At 32.6% G+C, this 21,845-nt stretch overlaps 1 protein-coding gene and 1 pseudogene across 1 annotated transcript; one reads left to right on the top strand and one right to left on the bottom strand.

Annotated features, from left to right (window-relative positions):
* Positions 1-5,080: 5,080 nt before the first annotated feature.
* LOC120128899 (zinc finger protein 8-like) lies at positions 5,081-5,995 on the bottom strand. Its single transcript, XM_039146505.1, has one exon. The coding sequence runs from the start codon at positions 5,940-5,942 to the stop codon at positions 5,142-5,144; it is 801 nt and encodes a 266-aa protein (XP_039002436.1). The 5' UTR covers positions 5,943-5,995; the 3' UTR covers positions 5,081-5,141.
* Positions 5,996-15,241: 9,246 nt separating this feature from the next.
* LOC120128895 lies at positions 15,242-21,053 on the top strand (annotated as a pseudogene).
* Positions 21,054-21,845: the final 792 nt, after the last annotated feature.

Raw genomic sequence — 21,845 nt, 5'->3', positions numbered from 1 at the left:
GGTACCGATTCCCCCCACGCTCCAAACTGTTTTATTAATTGATTTCACACTAAAACGGCTATATTATCTTTATTAATGATCCCCAACATTCAGAAGTGATTCAAGGTGTATTTAAGCAAGCTTAGAAGCCATTGATTAAGAACAAGAAACATCAAGCAACTAGAATCAAGAGAGAAAGAAAGAATCAAAGTTCAGCATTTCAAGCCTATTTTTCATTCAATATTCATTTTGCTTTCAAGAACACTTATTGTGCTCAATTGTATTTATTTTTTAGTGTTCTTTTCTTTGTTCTAGAATTGTGCAAACAATATACCTTGTGAGGATTTCCTTGTAAGTTTGCAAAATTTGTATTGTTCTCTTTGGGAGAGAGTGTTCTCAAGAATTTGGGTGAGGTTACTTTTTTTGTCCTCAAAAGAAAGATAAATTAGTGGATTTGTGGAAAATCCTTAGTGTGGATAGCTAAGGTAGTGGACGTAGACTTTGGTTGAGAAAGTCGAACCACTCTAAATCGTTGTGCAATTATTTTCAATTTTCTGCAAAAGCTTCCACCAAAATTTTATTGCCAATTCACCCCCTCTTGGCCGATTCCTTCAATCGATTAACTCAACAAAAATACTTTGTGAAAATTGTTTCAAAAATATATTAAGTATAAAACACAATTTTACACATTTAGTAAGGTTTTAAATTGATCTTGAAAGACTTGGAGTAATATTTTGATATTCGATTAATTAAATCGAATATACTTAGAAAATCTTTTGTAAAATCTTAAAATTCATTTATATTTAGTTTGTTATATCGAAACATCAAAAATGTTTTCAACATGATACAAGTACGAAAATTAAAATTCGGAAGGAAGAGATACGTAATTCACCTTGGGATCCTTGAATAACAACAAATCGATAGTACAATCACGAACAATTCAAATCCTTAGCCTCCATGAAAATGTCTTGGTCTCTACTTAATTAACTCGGTTGAGAGCAATTTCTTTTCTCAAAACTGTTTTGAGAAATTTCGTAGACTAACCGACTGTTAGACTGTCATATTCTATTTATAACGTGTCACACTAACCCTTAGGTTTTATTCTGAATTTAATAAAAGAAATATAATTATCATTCTTTTAATATAAATTCATCATTTTTTTGTATAATTAAAATTACACGCATATATATCAAATATATATATTAATATTAATTATACATTTTATTCATGTACAATAAAATTGTACATTTGTAACTCATTTATAAATTGTTCATTTCAACCCTGGGTGTGACCCTGCAGGTTCCTATAACATTAGTAGTAATTATTAGAACCATTCTAATATTACAAACAATGAGTGACATCTAGCAATAAATCATTGTCACCTAAGTTACAAGAAGTCATGATTTGACATAACATCTTCGTGACTAACTCTTTTTATGTATTATATCCTTTTTTCTTTTATATAGAATAGGCACTAGTCCTAGAATAGTCACACTTGTATAGCCCATCTATTATTTCTTGATATATAGAGTAGACTATAACGAATGAATAATTTGTGATATCTCATATTAACTTATTCGGTGTTACTTGTGGAGTATGATACATGTGTAATTAGGGGCATGCAGGTCACATTTATTTTTATACTGAGTCTGAAACTTTTTATGATATGATGTATGAATGAATTTTATTTTTGATATGTGGACGATTTTCTGAACTTGTGTTTATTTATAAATTGTGTTACGGTTTTATATGGTTTAGAGAAAAAAAAAATTCTCGGTATTTTTACTCTGGGTTGCTCTGATGGCCCTAAATATAACACCTCAGATCAAATCAGGTCAGAATCAAAGATCTCATGATTTAGAGTCACTTGGTAGGCCTGGTTCTCGATAGGGTGCTGCAGAAATGAGCTTTTACAAGTGACTGAAACCTCCATGCTCTGATCTCCTCCACGATGACGGTGGAGCTTGCACCATGACCGTCGGTGGACTTGGAAAGTTGAGTGGATATCACTAGTTTCAGCAATGTTGAATACCTCCGGCTCATTGGTGATGAAATATCAAAAACCCGTGGAGAACCCATATTTTATCGACGAGCAATTGATGACCTTTTCACAGTTAACAGTTTTGATTCTCAACAAGTTATTGACAAAATTTTGATCAGAATACGATGACGAACCCTTCGATAGTGGCAGTGTCGATCATTGTTGGTCGAACGACGATTGTTTTAGGGTGGACGACAATTAAGGATAGCTTGGAAAATTAGGGGTTTTGGTTTAATGCACATAGGGGAAATCTTATTTTTTGGGATTTATGATATCTTCTATATAGATTTAAAATATAGATTTATTCATTAAATAACCAACAGTGGCCTAGCCTAGATGGTAGGAGTATGGGTGGCTGTTGGGATCACCAGTACACCCCATGGCGCAATGGAAAAATTATTAGACTATCTTACCAGTGATCCAAGTACGAAAATTCAAATTCGGAAGGAATAGATACGTAATTCACCTTGGGTTCCTTGAATAACAACAAATTGAACAATACAATCACGAACGGTTCAAATCCTTAGCCTCCACGAAAACTTCTCGGCCTCTACTCAATTCACTCGGTTGAGAGCAATTTCTTTTCTCAAAATTGTTTTGAGAAATTTTTTCCAAGAAGACTAACCGGCTGCTAGACCGTCATTTTCTATTTATAACGTGTCGAACTAACCCTTAGGGATTTATTCTGAATTTAATAAAAATAATAATTATCATTCTTTTAATATAAATTCAACATTTTTTTGTATAATTAAAATTACACGCATGTATAACAAATATATATATATATTAATGTTAATTATACATTTTATTCATGTACAATAAAATTATACATGTGTAATTCATTTATAAACTGCTCATTTCAACCCTAGGTGTGACCCTGTAGGTTCTTATAACATTATTATTAATTATTAGAACCATTATAATATTACAAACAATGAGTGACATCTAGCAATATATCATTGTCACCTAAGTTACAAGAAGTCATGATTCAACATAACATCTTCGTGACTAACTCTTTTTATGTATTATATCCTTTTGTCTTTTATATACATAACATTTTTTAATGAATGTAGAAAGGACAAATCCTATCTTGATCATTCACACATCACTACATATATCGTGATATGTTCAATATCAGTCTTTATAGTGCAACCAATTATGAAACATGTTTAACTGTATCAAAACATACAACAATATATGTTGAGATAGTAGTGATCTCAAGTCTGAGGATCATACATATAGTCATCACCATGAGCAGTGTTGTGACTGTCACATAATAATCCAAGACATGTGTTCATAGTGGGTCAATCCAATATGTCGTTCTCTAACAACATATTGATGCATCGATTTTGACATCTCTATGTCATTGACAACTCATTATCATGAATCAACGTGTTAGCCTTAAACATATTATCATTGTACATGCCCATAATATTACTCGACTAAGGACTTTTCAATAATAATCATTTAAGAGTCAAAGGAAAATGGGTAAACTAAGGTCTAAGGTCCCGAATTGTCCAGGAACTTAAAACCTAACATATTATTTCAAACTCTCACAAGTTGGTCCCTACTTTTCTTTCAATTGACTTTCGTATTTTTAATCCTCTAAATAAAATTTTAGGGTGTTACACGATATGAAATAGTCAATCAGTAGATTAAATATCAGTAGTTAAAAATTTTATGTTAATTTGTCTATCTTTGAAAATTTAATTAAATTATATTTATTTAAATAAAAATTAATGTATACTTAAAAATTAAAAATAATGTATAAGGATCTAAACATACGTGAATTAGTAAAATATTGATAAATTTAGATAAAAATTAAAATTATATTTATGTGATATTATTAATTATGTATAGTTTGTGCAATCCATGTATGTAACACAAAATAAAAGAGTGCCACATATAAATGTGTGAAAATTTATACTAATATTAATTATTATATAAATTATAAGTATCTTAAAAGGTTAAGCAATGTTTAAAGTCTTAGTACTCTCTACACAGTGGCAGATCCAAAAATTTATAAATGAGGGTTCAAAATTTTAATTTTCTTTCCGGGGTGCAAATTTTTTTATTTTTTCTATTTTTCTTTAACATATTATATTAAATTTCACTTTTTTTCCTAAATAATAGGGATGCACTTGACCCTTAGGGGGCTTAGTGCATCCGCCCCTATCTCTACATATTAGGATTTTTGACCTTCTACTTTTATTTTGAGGAATTTAATTTCTATTTTTTTACTTAAAAATTTTAAATCTTAAAAAAATGATTAAATTCTTTAAAATAAAATTTTGAGTTTAAATGTATAAAGAATACAATAGCTCATAGCATATTTTAGCGTATCTTAGAAAATGTCCAAAACCTTCTGCATTTTGTCGTTTTCTTGAAAACTATAGTAATAGTCCAGTTTCGGTGTCGTAAAAGAAGGGTAAAAATCTTGTTCCGGGGGGGGGGTTTCAGCTATACCATGTCGGTGTCCTAAAAGCCAAGTCAGTGAGGTAGAATGTGTCAATAATAGGGTACAAGTAGAATGGTAGTAATTACGGTAATTAAGTAAATCTCATTTATTTTGCTACATGAATCGTCTTTCCAAGCATCTTCTCACCATTAATGGTTTTGTCCCAAATATCCCACAATAAATGCCTTCTCTTATTGTTGCTCTTTTCAAACTCTGTAAATTTGGTGTACATGTGGTTTTGCTAAACAAATGAATCATAACCTGTTATATAAATATATATGTACAAGTGATTTTTGTCTTGGTTGCAGTACTTTTCTTAGTTTTCTATCACGCTTTGCAGCTGGTCCAGACAGACAACATACAGATTTATGTACACAGTACACGTGTGTACATACAGAGATGTTCATGTGCTCCTCTCTCATAGCCACTTCGAAGACATAAATATTCCTCACACGTGTGAAGATTTTCTGAATATAGGGAAGACCTAGTTTGCACTTTGCAACTGTATCTTTTAGGGGATATGGCAGGAATAAATCCATAAATAATATTTAAGAATAAAACAAAATCCAAATGTTTTACTTTTCTGAGAGTAAGGAAAAATAGTAAAATCTGAGATGTTAAAAAAAAGATAAGGAGAAGATGGAAGCTATTACGAAATGATCATTACAAATGTAGATCCAAGCTAACATGATCATTAACGTTAGGTTTCGATTCATAAACGTACCGACGACTCTGGGAACTCGAATACCGACGACTCTGGGAACTCGAACCATTGACCACCACCTGCGATGGCTGCTTCAACTCATCGCCAGCGAAAAATGGCAGAGGATGGGTCGATGAACGGGCACAATTGAAATTACACGCGCCACTTTGAACTGTAGAAGCCGGGATTCTCCATAACCCCAGTGGGGTGCCATTGATGAGCTGTGGCTGAGAAAACGAACTGTGGTTCTCATAAAACCTACCGTTGCTGCTATTAACACTACTGTTAATGCTATTGTTCCACGAAGGGTAAGCCGCCATTGAAGGCGATGGAGCTGAGGCTAGCTTATAGTTGAAGAACCCATAAATATTATGAGCATGATCGTGAGATGAAGAACTGCGTTGCAGGGTTAGATGATATCGTTTCGCGTGTTGGCGTTCCCTTCTGTGAGCGTTTTGGTGACCGCCTAATGCTTGGGAAGTGGGGAAGTTTCTGCAACAATAGTGACACTCAAATCTTCTGCTGATACTATTGTTATTATCTTCATTCTCGTTTTCCTTGGTCTTGTCTTTGTTGTTATGAGCTGAGTCTGGCTCTGAATCGGTGACGGTGGCCGAGTCAACACAGTCGCGGCCTCCGAATTCCTTGCCGAACAAACGGATACCCTTTTCTTTAATGGGGGAAGGGCGGATGAAGGGAATCTGAGAGAAGGATTCCACGTTCATGAAATCGTGTGTTTCCTTCTCATTATTCTTCTCCATGAAAGTTTTTTTTTTTTTGAAGAGAATCCGAAATGGGAAGAAAAGAAATAAAAGGAAAGGGAGAGAAATGAAAGTAGCTAAGAGGGGAGGAGGTGGGGCCTATAAAAGAAGGGATTCATCGATGGAGGAATGAAGCAGTCATGGCCATGAAGACGACGGCGATTTTCCAAAAAAATCACCCTTACCTACTAATTTTCCTTGTCAGATACCGTTCAGACTATATTTCTCAATCTAACACCCTTTGCAATAAGGCTCACTCCAAGGACGCGTCTTATGTTGATCTGGCACCACGTGAGGTAAGGCACGCCCCTAAAGCTCGTCTTACTAAACGTGTAAAAAATTCGGGTATTAATTTTGTAAATATTTTTAAAATGATGTCTAATATGTAATTAATTTCTTTTAGGGTGATATTTATGTAAAAACGTTAACTTTATTTATTTTATTTTTTGTATGTGAAAAAAACTTTCTACATTAAAATCTTTAAATATTCTTTTACAAATTATTTTATAACTCGATAAATTTTAATTTTTGTATGAAATTAAATAATACGTATAATCTAATATAGAAAATCTTTGAGGATAAATATTTTAAAATATGAATAATTTTATAAAGGTTTTATAACTATTATTTTTTTTAAATGATGATGATAATAAATATTTTATAATTTAAAAAATTATAAATTTTATATATTTTTAAAAAAAAGTGACTTTATATTCTTTTTGTATTAAATTTTATTCACTTTTAATTCTTTTTTTATTACATTTTTATACTTTTAATTACAATTGATATATTAAATGAATTATTATTTATTTTTTTAAAAATCAATAAAAATGTAATAAAAAAGAATTAAAAGTGAATAAAATTCAATAAAAAAGAATATAAAGCTAAAAAAATATCACCTCTTTATTTAAAATATTCTTTCTAATATTCATTTTAAAAAATATTAAATTCTAATTTTATTAAAAATGAATAAACATTATTAATTTTAAAAGTTTATTTTTATATTTTTATATTTTTAAACAATTAACTTTAGAAGTCAATTGTTTTTCAAAAATATATAAAATTTATAATTCTTTTAAATTATAAAATATTTATTATCACCGTCATCATTTTGAAAAAGAAATACTAGTTATAAAACTTTTATAAAATTTTTCATATTTTAAAATACTTACCCTCAAAGTTTTACTATACTAGATTATATGTATTGTGTAATTTAATGCAAAAATCTTACAAATCATATATCAAATGAATTATTATTCACTTTTTTAAAAAATCAATAAAAAAATTAAAAAAAATTAAAAATGAATAAAATTCAATACAAAAATAATATAAATTCAAATTTTTTCAAAAATATATAAAATTTATAATTTTTTAAATTATAAAATATTTATCATCATCATCATTTTGAAAAGAAATACTAGTTATAAAACTTTTATAAAATTACTCATATTTTAAAATACTTACCCTCAAAGTTTTCCTATGCTAGATTATACATATCGTGTAATTTCATGTAAAAATTAAAATTTGTCGAGTTATAAAATAATTTGTAAAAGAATATTTAAAGATTTTAACGTCGAAAGTTTTTTTTTCACACAAAAAAATAAATAAATAAAGTTGACGTTTTTATGCAAATATCACCATATAAGAAATTAATTACATATTAGACATTATTTTAAAAATATTTACCAAATTAACACCTGAGTATTTTACACGTTTAGCAAGACGAGCTTCAAGGACGCGTCTTACTGCAAAATGTGTTAATCGAAAAATATAGTCCGAACGGTGCTATAATCGAATTTAATTACATAAATTCAAAAAGAATAATATTTTTGACTCCTATCTCATGCGAAAGTTACTTTTATTGTATAAAATATTAGAAATATTAAATATTTTATAAGATTTCAAATAGAATCATTATGCATTTCAAAAAGTTATCCCCATCAATGCCGGAATAAAAATATTATTTATCTAGCAGTCTTATTATTTTCATGAATAGTATGGATGTTTACGTATCCTTATATTGAATATTACCAGGTCTTTTTCCCCCTGTTCTTAATGATTAAGCAATAAGCAAAAAGAATTAATATTTGTATAATTAGTTAGATATCATGTGATCTGGGCATGGAGGCAAGCACACAATACAACAATCTCTCTCAAGGACCAGAGGGGTTTATATGAGTTAGTGTAGCTTCTTTATAGAGGTTGGCTGTTGTATTTCTGCTGTCGTGGTCCTCCATTAGTAAAAATAACAATTTACACCATTTATTGAACAAATACACCTATTATCTATTCATTCTCTTTACTTAAACTAATAGTTTTGATATGTTGTAATATCTAAACTTTTAAGTTTTTTAAAATCATATTTAATGTTAAGTTTTTATTTTATTTTAATACCCGTTGTTAGAAACTTAACGGAATTGATACAACTTGACATTTTTTGGGTAAATTACATCATTCATCCTTTAACTATCTTCTTACTCCTATTTTAATCATTGAAATTTTATTTTTTAGTTTAATTACTTCACTTTCATATTACTCCTAATTTAATCACTCTAATTCAAATTTAACTTTTTATATTTTAATTATATGGTAACAAAATAATAAAAGATATAATTCCATAAAATATTAGTAATAAAATAATAATAAAATATCATGTCATAAAATATTATTAATGATATAAATTAGAGTGATTAAAACATGAGCAATTAGAAAATTGAGAACTTAAATTGAAAATCTTTGAACTTCAATGACCAAAATAGGAGTGAAAAGATAATTAATGGATGCATGATGTAATTTACCCATAAAAATTATCACATGCAAAAGTTTCGTTGAATTTTGAACGATGATATAATAAAATGAAAAAAAAAACAAAATATTAAATATAATTTTAAAAAAATAAAAATTTAAATAATAAAACAGATCAAGTGATTATTTATATAATAAATACATAATTTACCCAAACATATATATCTATCACGTGTGGGTTTGTTTGGCTTTAGGATTTAGCTTTTCTATATACGGAGAGAGAGGGAGAGAGAGGGGGGAGAGAGAGAGAGAGAGGGGGGGGGGGGGGGAGAGGGGGAGAGAGAGAGAGAGGGGGGGAGGGAGGGGGGAGAGAGAGAGAGAGAGGGGGGGGAGGGAGGGGGGAGAGAGAGAGAGAGGGGGGGAGGGAGGGAGGGAGGGGGAGAGAGAGAGCGGGAGGGAGAGAGAGAGAGAGAGAGAGAGAGAGAGAGAGAGAGAGAGAGAGAGATGTTTGGTGCGTGCTGCTGGGTATTTCAATTATTCTCAAGTGCATGCCCTCATCATAATTCTTCCTTCCTACCACCTTTCGTTGCCACATTTAGCTATACATCGTTTTTAAAATGTAATTTAAATCAAGAACCCCTTCATTCATGCAAACACCTTCTTTGCCATTAAAGTCGTAGTCGCAGAGCTTGTGGTTTGGAGGGGGACCCTTCACATTGCTGGTTGGTTGTTTCCGGGAAGGAACTATGTCCTGTGTGGGAGGTGTCTCCACCCAAATATTTTCATCGATCTTTCTATTTTTAGTCTTCATTAATTCTAAATTAATATGCTATTGAAAAATTAATACTTATCAAGTTACTCGTGAATTGTTTATATACCAACATTCATTTTTACTCGTTTTTTAAGTTAAATATATAAATATAAATATAAATATAAATATAAATGAAGTTTATTTATTTATTAATCAAACGGATTTAAATAAATGTTTGTTTAGCTTGTTTATTAGTTTATCATTTTATGTTTTTATAAAAGACACTTAAAGATATAGGTGTTATGTTTAGGGACGGATGCACCAAGCCGCTATAGGGTTCAAATGCATTTCTATTATTTTGAAAAATTAGTTAAATTTAATTTAATGTGTTAAGAAAAAAAATTGCATACCTATTATTTTTAAAGAAAATAAATTAAAATTTTGGATCATATTCTTAAATTTTTGGATTCGTCACTAGTTGTGTTATTTATAATATATTATTAACATTTACATTTTATTATTTTATTACCTAAAAATATTAAATATGTTCATTTACGATCTATTTGTTTATTGTTTGACTTATAGGTAGGAGCGATAATGGTTCTATCAACTTTTATGATCCAATTACATTTTAGGCGACTGATAATTTTGAGACCATTATAATTAAGTCTTCAACATTTCTAAAATTTCTTAGTATAATTATTTTTTAGGATATTGTCAGTTTTAAAATTAATGAAATTAAACATTGACTCCAATTTTATCTGATTTAATTATTTTAAGACATATGAATTTTAAATTTAATGAAATTAAACCCCTCGTCTCTTAATTTTTATGGTTTAATTATTTTAAAGATCTTATTTATTTTAAAGTTAAGCAATTTGTCTCATCATGCTTCAATCTTGACTTCATCATTCATCATGAACATATTTAATTATATGTTTACGAATATATTCGTAGAAATATTTTCTTAATGATTACAAACATGTTCACTTAGTGTTCGTGAACTTGCTAACGAATATGTTCATAGATATTGAATGAACAAGTTCCCAAAGATTAAATGAACGGACACACATAATTTTAAATAAATGAGCACAAACATAATTTTAAAATTCTTAATAAAAAAATCAAACACAAATAGGTTTAAAATTTAACAAACTAAAATAATCAAAGATTTGTTCTTTCAAACTCTATTTATTTACAGTCTTAAGTGCACTCCATTTATATTTAAGGGAACATCTTCATGGTCCCAAAAAATATCACTTAGTTAAAATTTGAATTAACTATTAGAAAACCCTTATCATTTTATTAATGGAATGTTTTATTAACCAAAAGAAATGATCATCCAGTTTAGTTGGTAGAGCACAAGGTTTTTAATCTTGAGGTCGTGGGATCGAGTCCCATGGAGGGCATTTCATAATTTGGAGGTCCCCTACGAAAGCTGCTCTCAACATAATATTGGGAGCAACCTACTATCTTACCTCCCCTTATCCCATTACATATGGGAACAAGGGACAACCATTTTATTAACCAAAAAACCCCATTTTTTTATTTATACTTAATTTGGCCCTTTTAAATAAAATATTTATTTATGTTAAGAGATTACTTAGCAATAAATTAAAGATTAGAGACTTATTTGGACGCAAGTTAAAGATCAAGAACTTACTTGATGCAAACTGAAGTTATTTTTAATAAGAAAGGAAAACAACTGGCTATTACAAAGCTGTGTTATGAGCAACATCTCTATCCATTTATTCCTGCAATTCTACTGGAGCTTCCACATATATTTTAAAATCATCATAACTGTCCCAGGCCATGCTAGCCAATCCATCATCAACACAATTCCCCTCCCTGGGAACATAGCAAAAACGGAGACACCATCCCCGTTGAAACATGGCCTACATGTACGACACCATCGCTGACATATTATGTACCCCTGGCTCCCGACGAAGGACAGCAACCGCTTCCATGTTATCGGTTTCTACTACAAGTTTGTGAATATTCTTTTCCCAAGCCAATTGAAGTCCGATGTAAATGACATATAATTCAGCATCTAGCATCGTACAAAACCCAATACACTTCGAAAACCCTGCAATCCAAGTGCCGAGATGGTTACAAATAACCCCTCCACATGCTGCCCATCCCGTTGAACTCCGCCTCGCCCCATCTGAATTCAATTTGAACTAACTTTCAGGCGGTGCACTCCATCGTATAGTCCTGTCCACCCTGGGAATACAATTAAACACCCTAATTCGATCCGACCCAAAGTCCGAATGATTAGAATGTCACACGGAACCACCTAAGTGGCTAACATTTTTTTTTAAACATTTGACCAAATTAACAATTATACATAATATAAAGTACCCATTATATAATACATTTATGAAATAAAAGTATTTATAAATACGGTAAGCTCCCAACATCTGTCCCCAAAAACACACAAGTATGAAACAGAGTTTACGACTAAACAATAAGAAAGGTCTATGACAGTACATGCCCACAAAATACTCGAGACGTACTCTGATGGAAGATCAAGTCTGGAAATCTTGAATTAACGGCGTGCTCCTCGAGCTGGCACGTAAGGACTTGCACACAAAAAGACATTCCATATGATGAGCTCACAAACTCAATGACACACAAATAACCCTACTATACTACATGCATTCAATATAAAAGTATGTTGCAAGTATGGTCATGAACAATTGTATACACTACTACGACAATCAAGTAAGCATCATGGTGTAGCTCGGGGTCACTTAGCATCATGGAACTCACACCCATGTTTGCTTACTAAGGAACCTTAGGCGAGACTTGAGTCACACAACATCAGCGTCTCCCTGAACCTCGAACAACATATGGGTCGCATAGCATCGGAACTCACTCGGCTAGTCTACTCCTCTATAGTACTCGAGATATGGTCAGGTCACTTAGTATCGACACTCCATCCAACTAGCAATTTAAAGTGCACAACAATGATTTGGATATATCCAGATAATCCCCAATCTATCACACAATCTCCATACAAGTGACTCGGGCGTCCTTGTAGTTCTCAAGCATCATACAAAGACATAAGTCTTATGGGATCTTACTTTATTAAGATATTATGTTATCACACAATTAATTAAGGTGTTCTACTTGTGATTTTATTAGAAGGTTTCCCGCACTAAACCCCTTAGTTCCGCCCCTCTAGTCTCAGCCAGGCTTATGGCCTAAATAGTCACGATGGTACTGATACTCCTCTTTGGGTATTGATACTCCCCTCTTGTAGTATCAATACTTCCCCGAGTATTGGTACCAAATACATTCAATCTTTTGGAAACTATCTCAGTATCATACTCTCCTGAGAGTATCGATACTCTCCCACTTGGGTATCAGTACTCCCTTGAGTATCAATACCAAAAAATTTTTGATGTTTTGAAAAATACTTCGGTATTGATACCCCTTTAGGAAGTATCAATACTCTACCCTCGGTATCAATACTCATGTGAGTACTGATACCAATATTATTTTCGATGTTTCTGATCAAGACCTCGAGTATCGATACTAGGCCCCGAGTATCGATACCACCCGAGCAATATCAATACTCTTTGATGGGGGTATTGATACTCTCCTCATAAACCCTTTTGAATTTTGCTTTTACACGATCGGTAGTATCGATACTGTTATTACAGTATCAGTATCATCTGCCTAGAAAACCCTGTTTCACTTGTCTAAAACTCTATAATTCATTCCTAAAGTGTCCCTAAGGCCCCTAAATAGTGTTTAAAGACTATTTAGTACTTAAGGAATATGAAAGGTCATTACTTTTTGCATGAATAACATCAATTCTCGTTTTCATGTTTAAAACCCCCAAGTGCACACAAATGGCTCATAAACATGCATGAAAACTTCATATGCTAATCTACAAGCAGTAATGAAAGGCTAGAAGTATTGTTACCTTTCACTTAGAGGCTGAAGAAATAACCCAAGGCTCAATCAAGCACCTCTTTCCCTTTGTTTTTACTTTTGGAGCCTTCACCAACTTCTCTCACTAGAATAAACAATGGAATGAGTTACTTAAGGAATATGAAAGGTCATTACTTTTTGCATGAATAACATCAATTCTCGTTTTCATGTTTAAAACCCCCAAGTGCACACAAATGGCTCATAAACATGCATGAAAACTTCATATGCTAATCTACAAGCAGTAATGAAAGGTTAGAAGTATTGTTACCTTTCACTTAGAGGCTGAAGAAATAACCCAAGGCTCAATCAAGCACCTCTTTCCCTTTATTTTTACTTTTGGAGCCTTCACCAACTTCTCTCACTAGAATAAACAATGGAATGAGTTACTAACTCATTTAAAGGCTTAGGGAGGTTATAAATATGTTTCCTAACTCCTAAAAACGAATTAGGAACACTAAGGAACCCTACAATCCAAAACCCCTCTTAAACCCCCACTCATGGTTTTCCATGGCTAAAGTCACATTCCTTTAGATGTTTTCTCAACTTGATATTGATTTAACCCTTTGGTTAGTGGATCCGCGATCTATACTTTGATCTTACAAAATCAATATAGATAACTCTATTTGAGATCAATTGTCTAATGGTATTATGTCAACGACACGTATGACTCAATTTTCCAATACATAAAATTTTGTACTTTAACAATTGTTACTTGGTTGTCACAATATATTCATAGTGTGGGCATATGTTTTGGTCATTCTAAAATATCATCATGAAAGTTCTAAAGTCATTATGCTTCTTCTCCAGATTTGTCTAGAGCTACAAACTTAGATTTCATTGTGGATTAAACAAAATGGTATGAAGTTTGAAAGATGTAAAAAGATGGTGGAATGGAGAAAAAAGTAAAAAAATGAATTAGAAGAGAAATTAAACTAGTATAATATTTAAATGTTGATGATTAATTTTTTTGAATTAAGATTATACTATAATAATTTAATAATATATAAAATATTTATAATTAATTTATAATTATATAAATATTATTAATTATTACATCATTTATTTCTTAACATTAAAAGATAAATCTATTATTTTTATCAAGTCAAATGGTTATTTTATAAGATAATATAAAAAGGTTTCTTATAATTGGGGGAGTATCTATATAGTTTACCCAGAAATCTTGGGCGGTTGCTTCCCGTACGACGACGTAGTACCTCCCCTAATTTTGCGAGATGAAGATTGAAGACCGTTAGGTGTAGTTGAAGAAGTAAACTCGCCTCGTAGATTAAAAACCAACTCTTTAGATTCGGTACACCAAAAAAAAAAAAAAGAGCGGAATTTTGTTCTTTGGATCCGGCGTAATAGAAATGTTGAATTGCTCAGGTAATCAATCTCTTGGATTTGATTTTTATTTTTCAAACTCCTTGTTGTCAATTTAATTGAAAACCCTAATTTTATCAATCAACGAACATTTGTCACTCGATCAATCTTTCCAATTTTTGAAAATTATGATGTGTGGCCTTTTTTTTCCAGAGCTGTGGATATGAAAGAAAAGAAAACACTCTCTCCACTAAGGCGCATTTTAGCTAATTGTACTGCACAGGTTTGTAGATAAGTCCTTAAATTGCTCTGCCGACTTAGTGTTATTACATTTAATTTTGGATTTTTTTTAGCAGTTAGCATTACGATTTAAGTTTATGTATAATGAGTAGTTGAAGCTTAAACTTGAAAACAAACAGAGGCATAATAGCTGAAAGATATTTTTGCTTGAACCTGCTGTTGAAATCTCTTTTCACTTTGCTCATTGTTTAGACTGAAATGTTGTATTAGCAGGCAAAAGAATACGGGGCCTGTGTTGCAGCTAAAATTCCGGAAGTTGAACGTGATATGTGTTTGAAAGAATTTCTTGCACTGAAGACTTGCATGCAGAATACGGTATCTATAGTCTATGATTGCTTAGAAACATTTTTTTATATATTAAAAGAAAGAAGTATACTGTGGTCAGGGATTTAAATAGCGTTCGCGGTCACGTTTTCGGTTGCGTCGCATTTATCACGGTTGCGGATATAATGGATGCTATTGCGGATATCACGATCGTGATTTTTTTTTCAAAGGAGCTGATTTTTTTAATAAAAAACCTGTTTTTTTAAAAAATTAAAATAATGGAATAATAGCGGAATAGCGGTCCGCTATTGCCCGCGACCCGTTAAATTGCGGCCGCGATCCGCCACTATTGGTGAGATCCTGCTTCACACCGTTATTTTCCGCGATAGCGGTTTTGGACACCGCATCGACCGCGATATAACGGCCGTGATACCTCTATTCGGCCGCTATTTGAATCCCTGACTGTGGTAGATAATTGAGTTGCAAGTAACTTCTTCCTTCTTGGAAAAAGTTTGCTGACGTGTTTTTATTAAGTGTGCTAACATTATAGTTTTATACTATTTTTGGTTTTTAGCTCCAGGGAAAGGTGTAACATTTTGAGCTTTGGGATTGAAAGTTGCATGATAAGTTAAATCCGATGAACTTTTCTGTTTATTCTTTGATGCTAGTCTTTAATCTCCGATTCATTCTTTTTTTTACTCTTACTACCTTTTGTGCATTTTATGTGTTATTGTTCTCTAGAAATTTGAGTTTTGAGGTTGAAAATACAACATAACCTTTGAAGAATGACTGGGAAAGCTTCAAGTATGCAAGCCAGTGTTGGTGGTTTAGGTTCTGGTGCTGTGTCACATGTTTTCATACAATATCCCCCTCTTCATTGCAACTTTCCTGGGTCAAGGGGTTTCTATTATGATGATGGAAATAAATTGCTCATCTCTCCTACATATGACCAGGTCTAATAGTTCTGAAGTTAAATAGTGTGGTAGATTTTTTTTGATATTGCTGTTCCATATTTTACATTGCTTTCTGCACAGGTCTTTTCATGGAAAACTGCTCCATTTTCTCCAAATACTGCCCCTAACATTGATTCAATAACCGAAGGGCCTATTTGCTCCATCCGATTTTCTCTAGACGAAAAACTTATAGCAGTCCAACGGTCCAACACTTCTATACAATTTTTGCATAGAGAAACAGGGGAAGCTTTCACTCACAGGTGCAACTCCCAGTCAGAGAGTATACTGGGGTTTTTCTGGACAGATTGTCCATCATGTGATATTGTAGTTGTAAAGACCAGGTAGGGAGAAGCTTCCTTTACTTGCACATTGGATAACGATTTTTTCATTTTGAATATTTTAAACTAATATTTTATGTAAGAATTCAGCTTCAATTCAGATATGATTTTTCTGAAAAAGAATATAATTTCATGTAATAGGAATGTTTCTTTGAAGCTGAATGCTTAGTTTACTCTAACTTTATAGCAATGATACTCTTTCAGGTCATGCAACCAGGTGCAGAAGCTTTAGAACTTTTGTTTCAGTCATGGAACCATGGATTTTCTTTTGCTATTGATGCATGGAACTTTGCTGTCTTTGTTGCATGACCAAAAAAATAAGTGATGAGTATGAAAAGAGAGAGGAAAATGATTATTATTTCAGAAAATATTTGTTGTTAGAAAATTTACCAGTACCTCGAATGAAAAGTTTGAAAGTTATTTTTGGGGAGATACTGCTCTAGCATGGATCCAGATTAAGCAGCATTTCCCATGGCTAAACTAAATCAACAATCTTCCTTATATTTTATACACTTAAATTTCATTTAGCAACTTAACTGGATTGTGCATCCTAACATCAAGTCAACCATCTAGACATGCAGTTACAATTGTCCATGTTGTTGAAAATAATCATCCTTATTTTTGCTTTTTGAGTTACGTTGCATATTCTTATTTATATTTCCCCTTACCATGTTTCTACTTTTATCGGCAGCAAAGGTTTAATGTACTATATTTACTGGAATGGAATTTAATTGCAGTGGGTTGGACTTGTTTGCTTATGATCATCCTTCGAAGTCACTTGCCTTAGTTGAGACAAAGAAAATGGCTGTTAGTTGGTATGTCTATACGCACGAGAGCAGATTGGTACTTCTTGCTTCAGGAATGCAGTGCAAGTCTTTCCATGGATTTCAGGTATGGCTATGAGCTTCACTAACTCAATTTCTAGAATACTCTTAGATCTGCTCAACTTTGGCTGGATAATGCTTGCTCCATGCAAGAAAATAAACTTTGAAATTGATCTTGATGGTAAATGTGAGAAAATGGTAAAAAAAAAACAGAAATTACTCAACTAATAAGTGCACATGACTGTAGTATTCACGTGCCCGACTCCCTTCTGATAGGGAGCCTTTAATGATCAGTACAGATAGATTATGATCCTTTTTACCCCTAATTCCAATTATTTGACAAGTTGCTCTCTCTTATCTTCAGCTTTCATCTGCTGGGATTATTCGATTACCAAAGTTTGAGATGGTAATGGCTAAACCTGAAGTTAACAGTAAGCCTGTCCTTGCTTCTGAAGATGTTTATATCGTCACTGTGTATGGTTCTTTTACCTGTTTTTGCTGGTACACTATGCTTCTTGCTAAATCATATATATGTTTATTATATATGCTTTTTATACTTTTGACAGCTATGGGAGAATATACTGCTTGCAAGTTGATAGAGTTTCAATGGTACTGCATTCATATAGATTTTATAGTGATGCTATTATCCAACAGGTAAGTTTTACTCAAAACTCTTTCTAGTTCCTTTCTGGTACAAGATTCATTCAATTGGTTTTGTGTTGGAATCATAACCTTACTCATTCCATTTGCAGGGCTCATTACCAATTTATTCGAGCAAGGTTGCTGTGAGTGTGGTTGATAATGTGCTACTTGTGCACCATGTAGATGCGAAGGTTGTTATAATCTATGACATATTTTCAGATTCTCGGGCTCCCATATCTGCTCCACTTCCAGTACTGTTCAGGTGCTTTCCAAGATCCTATAATTTTACATCTCAACCCGGCACCAAAGAAAGTGAAAGTTTAGAGGCCTCTGATTCAAATGATAACGAAGCAATTATTTATGGAGATGGCTGGACCTTTTTGGTTCCCGACCTTATTTGTGATATTGCAAATAACTGTTTATGGAAGATCCACTTGGACTTGGAGGTAAGTCTTGTTAGTCATACTTTTTTAATTTGTTGTAGTTAATTCTCGTAATTGTTGTCCCCTTTATCTCCTTGTAGGCAATTTCTGCTAGTTCCTCAGAAGTTCCATCAGTATTAGAATTCTTGCAAAGACGGAAATTGGAAGCCAACAAGGTCAATTCTCAACCGACTTTCTTTCACTTTCCACAATGAAGGGTGGTATAATCATTGACTAGTGTTAATATAAACTGTTCCGATATTTCAGGCTAAACAACTATGTTTGGCAATTACACAAACAATGATTCTAGAATGTAGACCTATCACCATGGTTGCCAAGGCAATGGATGTTTTAGTCACCTCATATGCCCTCTCTCTGAAAAATGGCAGTTATTTCAAGGGAATAAAGACTGAGAGGACCTCCTCGAGTGTGTCAAATGTGAGTGGCTCAGTGCAAATCATAGATGTAAACACTGGCAGAGTCAACAGTGTATCTGTCAGTAGGCCTTCAAATTATTCATCTTCAGAGACAGAGGACAGTTCCAGCTTTGAACCATCAAAAATCAGCTCAAATGATACTCAATTTGATGGTGGAAAAGTGGATACGGGTCCTGAGAGTTCTACCACTCGTAATCCGTTAAATGCTAGTGTTTCTGAACAGCAGGAGTCTCAGCTCACTTCACCTGCAATTTCACCTGATGAGATGTACAGATTTGTCTTTGCTCCTATCGAAGAAGAGATAATTGGAGAGCCTTCTTATCTAGTTTCCATTATTCTAGAACTTTTTCGAAGGTATGGTAATCATTTGAAGTGGGTTAGGACTCTTGTGTGTAACAATTCTAAAGGATTCGTAAAATGGACTTTAATCTTCTTAAGAGCTACTATAGTCATATTCTGGATATATAAACAAGCCTCCCTGTTGTGGATAAACTTGTTGTCTAATCATGTTTTCTTAACCATTTATGTGGTCAATAGAAACATAGATTATTCAATAAATCATGTCCTGGTTACTGTGAGGAAGTCCTTGGCCTACCCTTCAACTGAGCAGCAGATTTTATGTGGCCTTATCTAAAGCCTTTAGAACTTAGAAGTGTATAATATATGTGTGTACATATATGCATCAAATAAACTCTAACAAGATATAGCTACCCTTCCTTTTTAGAGCAGTTATAATGATGCTTTGGGGGAAAAGGAAAAAAATATATAACCGTGTCAAGAGCAGGTAGAAGAATAGTAAATGCATGGTCTCAAATACACAAACTAAGCTAAACCCTTGCTTATTGACCTACATGGTTATGGTATTCGTATGAAAAGGAGGTGGTTTGGTTTGTACTTTTTTATGTGAAATCTTGCGTGTTTGCATTCTGCAGTGCCAATTTGGAAAAGGTCAAAATGCATCCAAATCTGTTCGTGTTAACTATTCAACTATTGGCCCGCAGCGGGGCAACATGCAGAACTTGGTTTGTTTGTCATAAACAAGGTTTACAAGTCTCCTTTTACCTTCGCAATAAGTGTTCCTAGGAAAAGAATGAAAGTATTGATGTTTGAATATAGATTGCAATTTTTTAAGAGTTCAATTTCTTCTGTTTCAGATTATTGAGCCCTCGAAAGAAGTTGCTTTACAGTTGCTAGAATCTGGTCGTCAGAATTTCCAAATTAGGAAACTGGGTTTAGATATGCTGAGACAGCTTTCTTTACATCAGGATTATGTATTGTTACTGGTGCAAGATGGATATTATCTTGAAGCTTTACGTTATGCACGGAAGCATAAGGTAATCGTTCATTAGATGACTGTATCCGAAAATAATTTGGTTAGTTGTTTATGCAAAATGCCAATTTTATGAATCTAGAACTGGGGGTTCTTCATCAGGCCATAGTTATTAAAGTTCTCCAAGATATTTTAGGCTTTCATGACCTGGACAAGCAACCTTGTCTGGTTTCACCAAAATGTTGGTAAATTCGCTTTATGTTTGGTGGTTTTTTTCAGATTTTCCATGCTGTAACTATGCATATTTCTTAACATTAGGTTGTTACCTAATTCTTTACTTGTTTGAAATTGCTGGAAAGATATAGCCATTTGATGGCATTTCCTTGAAATACCCATGTCCTGATTTGACCCTCTAAGGATCCTCCAAATGCATGGAAAACTTAGAAAATCTAACATACCCGTGTTCAGCGCATATGCACATCTAAAGCTCGCACTTGAATCCGAGTATCATAGGGCATTTCATCAAATCATAGTTTAAATTGTTTCAGGTGACTAGCATTCAGCCCTCGTTATTTCTGGAAGCAGCATTTACCTCCAATGACCCCCAACATCTGGCCGCGGTCTTGAGATTCTTTTCAGATTTCATTCCTGGATTCCGCAGCACTTCGGATTTCTTTATGTACTACGGCATTCTGAATGAGATGAACTCTTCTTCAGTCATTGCATGAGAGATGACAAGAGAGTAATTGACAGTCATAATTACAGGTATGCAGTTTGCAGTTTTAAATTATTTTATCACCCTCTAAAGAAAACCATGACACTCGTATGAAATGCAGAACATAAAAAACGAATAGTTGGAAGTAGATTCATGGCAATGGCAAAAGGAAGGGCAAAATAAGTATCATACTTTTCTTCTTTATTTTAATATCTCCATTCATTGTTTTTTTTTTAAATGATAAGCTTCCATAAATTATTAGATTTCTTTTATTTTGTTAACTGTAATAAGTATTGTTAAATGTATGAAAATCTGTTGCTGTTTCATGGGAATTTATTAGAAAAAATGTATGAAAATTCAAGGATGATGCATGATGATGAAGGGGAGCGGTCTGAATTTTCATCATTACAAATGGTTAAATTTTGATTTTCATCTCTATACTATACTCAATTATGGGATTTAGTCCCTGCATTTTGGCTTGGCATGATCCGACATTCCTATCATTATTGTAATTGTTGTTTTCTAGTTCATACCGCCGACACTGTTAAGAATTTTGTTGGTCGATTGGTGTGAATTTTTTTTTTTAGAAAAGAAAATTCTCAAAATTACTTGTGATTGAAAAGGTGAAATTACGAAACCATAAATTTCCATCAAGTTGTTTAAATAATTTAAACTCAAACCTTGTGATTTTGGATTTTATTTTTATGATTCCATATCATTGATTAATGGAATTGTTTTACCCCACTAGTCACTTAAACTAAAGCAGAATATTACTAGTACTGGACCAACTCAATTAGCTAAAAATTAAATCTCTAAATTGTGGATACGGGCAGAAAATCTTATTTTTTTAGGCTTAAAAGTAAAAATAAGTACTTAAATTTTACTCGTTTTTTATTTTAGGTACTTAATTTTTTTTTATCAAATTAGGTATTTAAATTATTGTATTTAATTATTTTAAGTTCTAATATTTTTTTTCAATT

Source organism: Hibiscus syriacus, unplaced genomic scaffold (genome assembly GCF_006381635.1).
Source record: "Hibiscus syriacus cultivar Baekdansim isolate YM2019G1 unplaced genomic scaffold, ASM638163v2 tig00110482_pilon, whole genome shotgun sequence".
NCBI lineage: Eukaryota > Viridiplantae > Streptophyta > Magnoliopsida > Malvales > Malvaceae > Hibiscus > Hibiscus syriacus.
The sequence above is the reverse complement of the archived record's forward strand: the minus strand, read 5'-3'. Positions and strand labels throughout refer to the sequence as shown.